This window comes from Mus caroli, chromosome 18 (assembly GCF_900094665.2).
Source record: "Mus caroli chromosome 18, CAROLI_EIJ_v1.1, whole genome shotgun sequence".
NCBI lineage: Eukaryota > Metazoa > Chordata > Mammalia > Rodentia > Muridae > Mus > Mus caroli.
This window is the reverse complement of record NC_034587.1, coordinates 50,377,477-50,381,528: the sequence shown is the minus strand read 5'-3', so window position 1 is coordinate 50,381,528 and position 4,052 is coordinate 50,377,477. Positions and strand designations below refer to the sequence as shown.

Sequence of the window (4,052 nt, the reverse complement as noted above, 5' to 3'; positions counted from 1 at the left end):
CCCCCCCCCCCCGCCCATCCCCATACAGTACAAAAATGAGGGGAAGCTTTTGTTTTCAGTCTTTCAAGGAACCAAAATACCAACACCCAACGCCTCTGGAAAAGTTTTAATTCTTTGCATTTCGGACTTGTTTGAAACGCCTAGTTAGATTAAACCCAGTCACTGCTCATCTTCAAAACACACCATACACCTAAGCGAGTGCCAAGTTTACTTGCCCAGGACCAGAGGTTGTTTTCCCAGTACCCAGAGCTGTGGTTCCTTTCCTTCCAACTGTTCCTTTAATTAGCAACCAAAGAGAGGTGTAACAATCTCACTTCCTGTCTTTTCTCCTGCACTTTAAACACTCAATCAGTCTGTTTGACTTAAAAGAAGATACCAGACCATTAACAAACTATGAATAAATAAAAATCACAAGCAATTCTCTCCAACCTGGGTTCCGGGGAGTTATCTAGGTAACAAACTGGTTCATATCCATATGTCAATTAGTAATCACTCCTAATTCTTTCTCTGATTGGTGGATGCTTTCTCTAGTGAAAATATGTTAAGTTTCACTGCCACATTGTGAAACACACACACACACACACACACACACCCCACAACCCAAAGCCAGGGTTGGTATCTTTTCCAACCCAGATTTAATATAGAGAAATGACTGCAAGGTTGGATAAGGTGCCCCTAATCAGCAATGATTATATTTCGCTTCGCAATAAGAACTACTGCCAAGTTTTCTATTTCACACTTTTAAAAGAACTGGTTGTAAGACAACATCTGGAAGAAATTCACGAGAAAACACACATCTTTGAACTCGATTAAGACAATGCAATTTCATAAAACGTCTGAAACCCTGAAATATACGAGTCTTCTTAAACTCACACACACACACAAAAATGGAACTGCAACTCTTATCATAAACCAATATTTTACCCTCAGACGCTAGAATTGAAAAAGGTAAATTCAACCTTTGTATTTGGTGCTTTGGCTAGTAGTTGCTACCTCCGTCACAATAACTCTTTGAAGAAGAGTGACAAGCCTCAATCATGTGTCTCATGCCCATTGTTCTTTCTTAAAATCAAATCAACAACCTAGGAATCATATTCTAATCATATTATTTCGTTTTGGTGAGAAATCAAGAAGTCTATGGTGTGATAGACATTCTGCAGGGAGCAACTTATTAAAAATAGAATAAAAGTACATATTTATGATCTACTTTCTTATACAGAAGCCAAATGAAGAATGGATTGTAGAAAATCGATGGGTGAGCGTTACTGTAATGTAACTCACTCTTTCTCTCTCACTTGCTTTAAGATTCTGTTGGGAGGTTTGGAGAGATTACTTAACACACCCGTCTTTAAGTGTTAACATGTTATAATTCTTGAAATTACCAAGAAGTAACAGATGCATATCAGCACGCATTCTTAATCCTTCATTGAGGGTTTTGTTTCGAAATATCAGAATATAACCATCTTAAGACAGAAATTTAGAATCGTGAATACAAAAAGCTTGGGATGTTCTGATATGTACCTAGTCAGTCACCATTTACTTGAGGAAGAGCTAAGTTTCTTTCGCTAAATTGCCATCACTTCTAACTTTATAAAACAAATTATTTAAACGAAGAAAGCAACACGGGTTGCAAACAAGGGTTGCTGGAGAATTCAGGATCTGCAAAGAACGACACTGTCTCTAGATTGAAATTTTTCTTCTTATTCAGAGGGTGTCCCCCCCACCCACTTTCCTTCGTTTCTAAATAAAAAGTAGCCCGACTAATAATACTTACCTTCAGGAAGAAACTGACTCATTGTCACAAAAAATAAAAATAAAATAACAACAACAAAATACCCTACTGCTGCGAGATCCCGCTCGGAAACCCTCGATAATCAAGGGACCCGAAAATGAGCTGCCACCGTTAACTCCTTGGAACATAGATTGAGAAGCAAACCCTGGTTTCCATGCTCCCTAGTCCGGATCAGGCCATACTGGGTTCACCGGGGCAATCCCGGCCGCCAGCTGCCAATACCCGCCTGGCCCGGAACGCTGGGCTGCACAACCTTGTAGGTGTAAAGCGGGGTCTGATGAGAGCGGAGAAACAGAAGACCATGGTGACACCCAAGCAACCCTCTCTTCTCAGACGCCAGAAAAGTTTTTCCATAGTGATCCGGGTGGCGCGGGGCAGCGGCTTGAACTAAGATCCCCAACCCTTCACCCGCGTCACCTTCCTGAGACCCTACCCGCCTTCTCCACCACTACTTGCTGTCGCCAGCACCCGGGGCAGAGCGGGCGAGCAAGGGCTGTGGCTACGTACGGTTGTTGGGGTCGCTGGTGTGCTGGTTGAGTGGGATGATTTCCATGCGCTGCTGCCCGTACAGGTAATAGTCCAGCTCCTCGGCGCTGCAGCGGAAACGTGGGACGCCACGGCCGTCTCCCACGCTGCCACCGCCGCCGCCGCACTTGACCGGCCCGGGGCCCGAGGAGGCGCCGAGGCACAGGTCCTTTGGGGGCAGTGGCTCCGCGGCCACCGCAGCAGCAGCTAGAGGAGCGAACACTGGCATCTGCGCCACCGGCAGGGCTGAGAGACCCGCCAGCGCAGCGGCGGCTGCGGCTGCGGCGCAGGAGGAGGCAGAAGAGGCAGAGGTGGAAGAAGGAGCCGGGGTGGACGAGACAGACGAGAGCGAGGCGGGCCGCGGCCGCAGGCCGTCCGGAGGAGGCTCGGCGCGCTCGGGAGGTGGAGGCGGCGGCGGTGGCGGTGGCTGCAGGGGCTGTGGCGCGCCCAGGGCGAGCGCGGAGCCGCTGCCTTTGAGCGGGCCGCCGCCGCCGCCTCCGTGCGGGAAGAGTTGCTGCCAGTGCTGCAGGTAAGCTGGGTCCACTTTGAGGAAGGCCGAGCCGCCGGGATCCCCCGGCTTCAGCATGTCCGACGCCTCGAGCTGGAGGGGGGGCAGAGGAGGAGGAGGAGCGCAGAGTGAGCCGGATCCGGGTCTGGACCAGACGGGGCGTGCGGGAGGATCGCAGGGAGCTGGGTGGAGCACCGAAGCCCCCCTTCTCGGATCCGGCACCACGGCCCTGGCTTCCCAACTCCTCCCGGGCGCAAAGTTTACTCGGAAGCCTGGGCGCGCAGCGCGGAGGTGACTGCGTGCACACGGGGCTGCCTCGCAGCCTGCGAACCCAGCTCTCAACCCCGCTCAGCTGGGACCCCAAGAGCCGGCGCTTTCCGGCACAACTCCCGGCAGGACGTCTCCCCCCCCACCCCCCGCCCCCAGCAAGCGCCCTGGAGCCAACCCGAGGCGAAGTGGCGCAGCGCCGGAGCCGCGCTGGCCTCAGGCGCCGGGAGGCGGGACAGTCTCGCCCCCCGCCCCTTGCCCCAGACCTCCAAGCTCCTGGTGCAAGGGGCCCACGCATCGCAGCCCCGGTCCAGCCCCACGGTACCTGGGGACTGAGAGCAGCCGGCGGAGGCTAGCGTTCCTGTGTGCGGGAGGCCGTTTCGGTGCACGGGGCGGTGAGCGGGAGCCCCGGGTGAGCTACATGACCCCAAGCCGGAGGGCACGGAGAGCCTTAGAGACCCCGCTGCCTGGAGCCCTCCCCGGAACGCCGGCAAAGGACACGGAGGCCCGCGGAGGGCGCAAGAGCGGCTCCGCAGAGAGCGCCGGAGCGCGGGAGGACGCGGGACGGAGTCGCCTCTGGCTGCTGCGCTCGGCCGCTTTCGGAGCTTGGGCTCTGCTCTGGCAGCCTCTCGGCTGGACACGTGGGTTTTACGACAGCACCAAATACATGTGTGTGCGTGTGCGCGTTTGTGTGTGTGTGTGTGTGTAACCGCGCGCGTGTGGATGGAGAGGAGAGGAGGGAGAGTGAAAAGGGGAAGAAGGGAGAGGGTGGGGAGGGAGGGGAGGGAAGGAGGGAAGAAGAGAGAGGAGAGAGGAAGGAGAGAGAGGAAGGAGAGGGAAGAGAGAGGGAGGAGGAGGAGGGAGGGAGAGAGGAGGGAGGAACAGAGTGTGTGTGTGGGGGGGGGGAAGCAGAGCAGGGCAGAAGGGCGAGGAAAGAAGGAGTAGGCGGGAGCAGGCCAA

General features: G+C 54.0%; 1 protein-coding gene across 1 annotated transcript in view; it reads right to left on the bottom strand.

The window, feature by feature from the left end:
- Prdm6 (PR/SET domain 6) overlaps window positions 1-3,540 on the bottom strand; it is a 102,395-nt gene extending 98,855 nt beyond the window's left edge. The window contains exons 1-2 of the mRNA XM_021150657.2: window positions 3,418-3,540; window positions 2,300-2,918 (exon numbers count right to left, since the gene is read on the bottom strand). Coding sequence (XP_021006316.1) covers window positions 2,300-2,903 — 604 coding nt within the window. The 5' untranslated portion in view covers window positions 2,904-2,918; window positions 3,418-3,540. The remainder of the gene's footprint in view (window positions 1-2,299; window positions 2,919-3,417) is intronic.
- Between the last annotated feature and the right edge of the window lie 512 nt (window positions 3,541-4,052).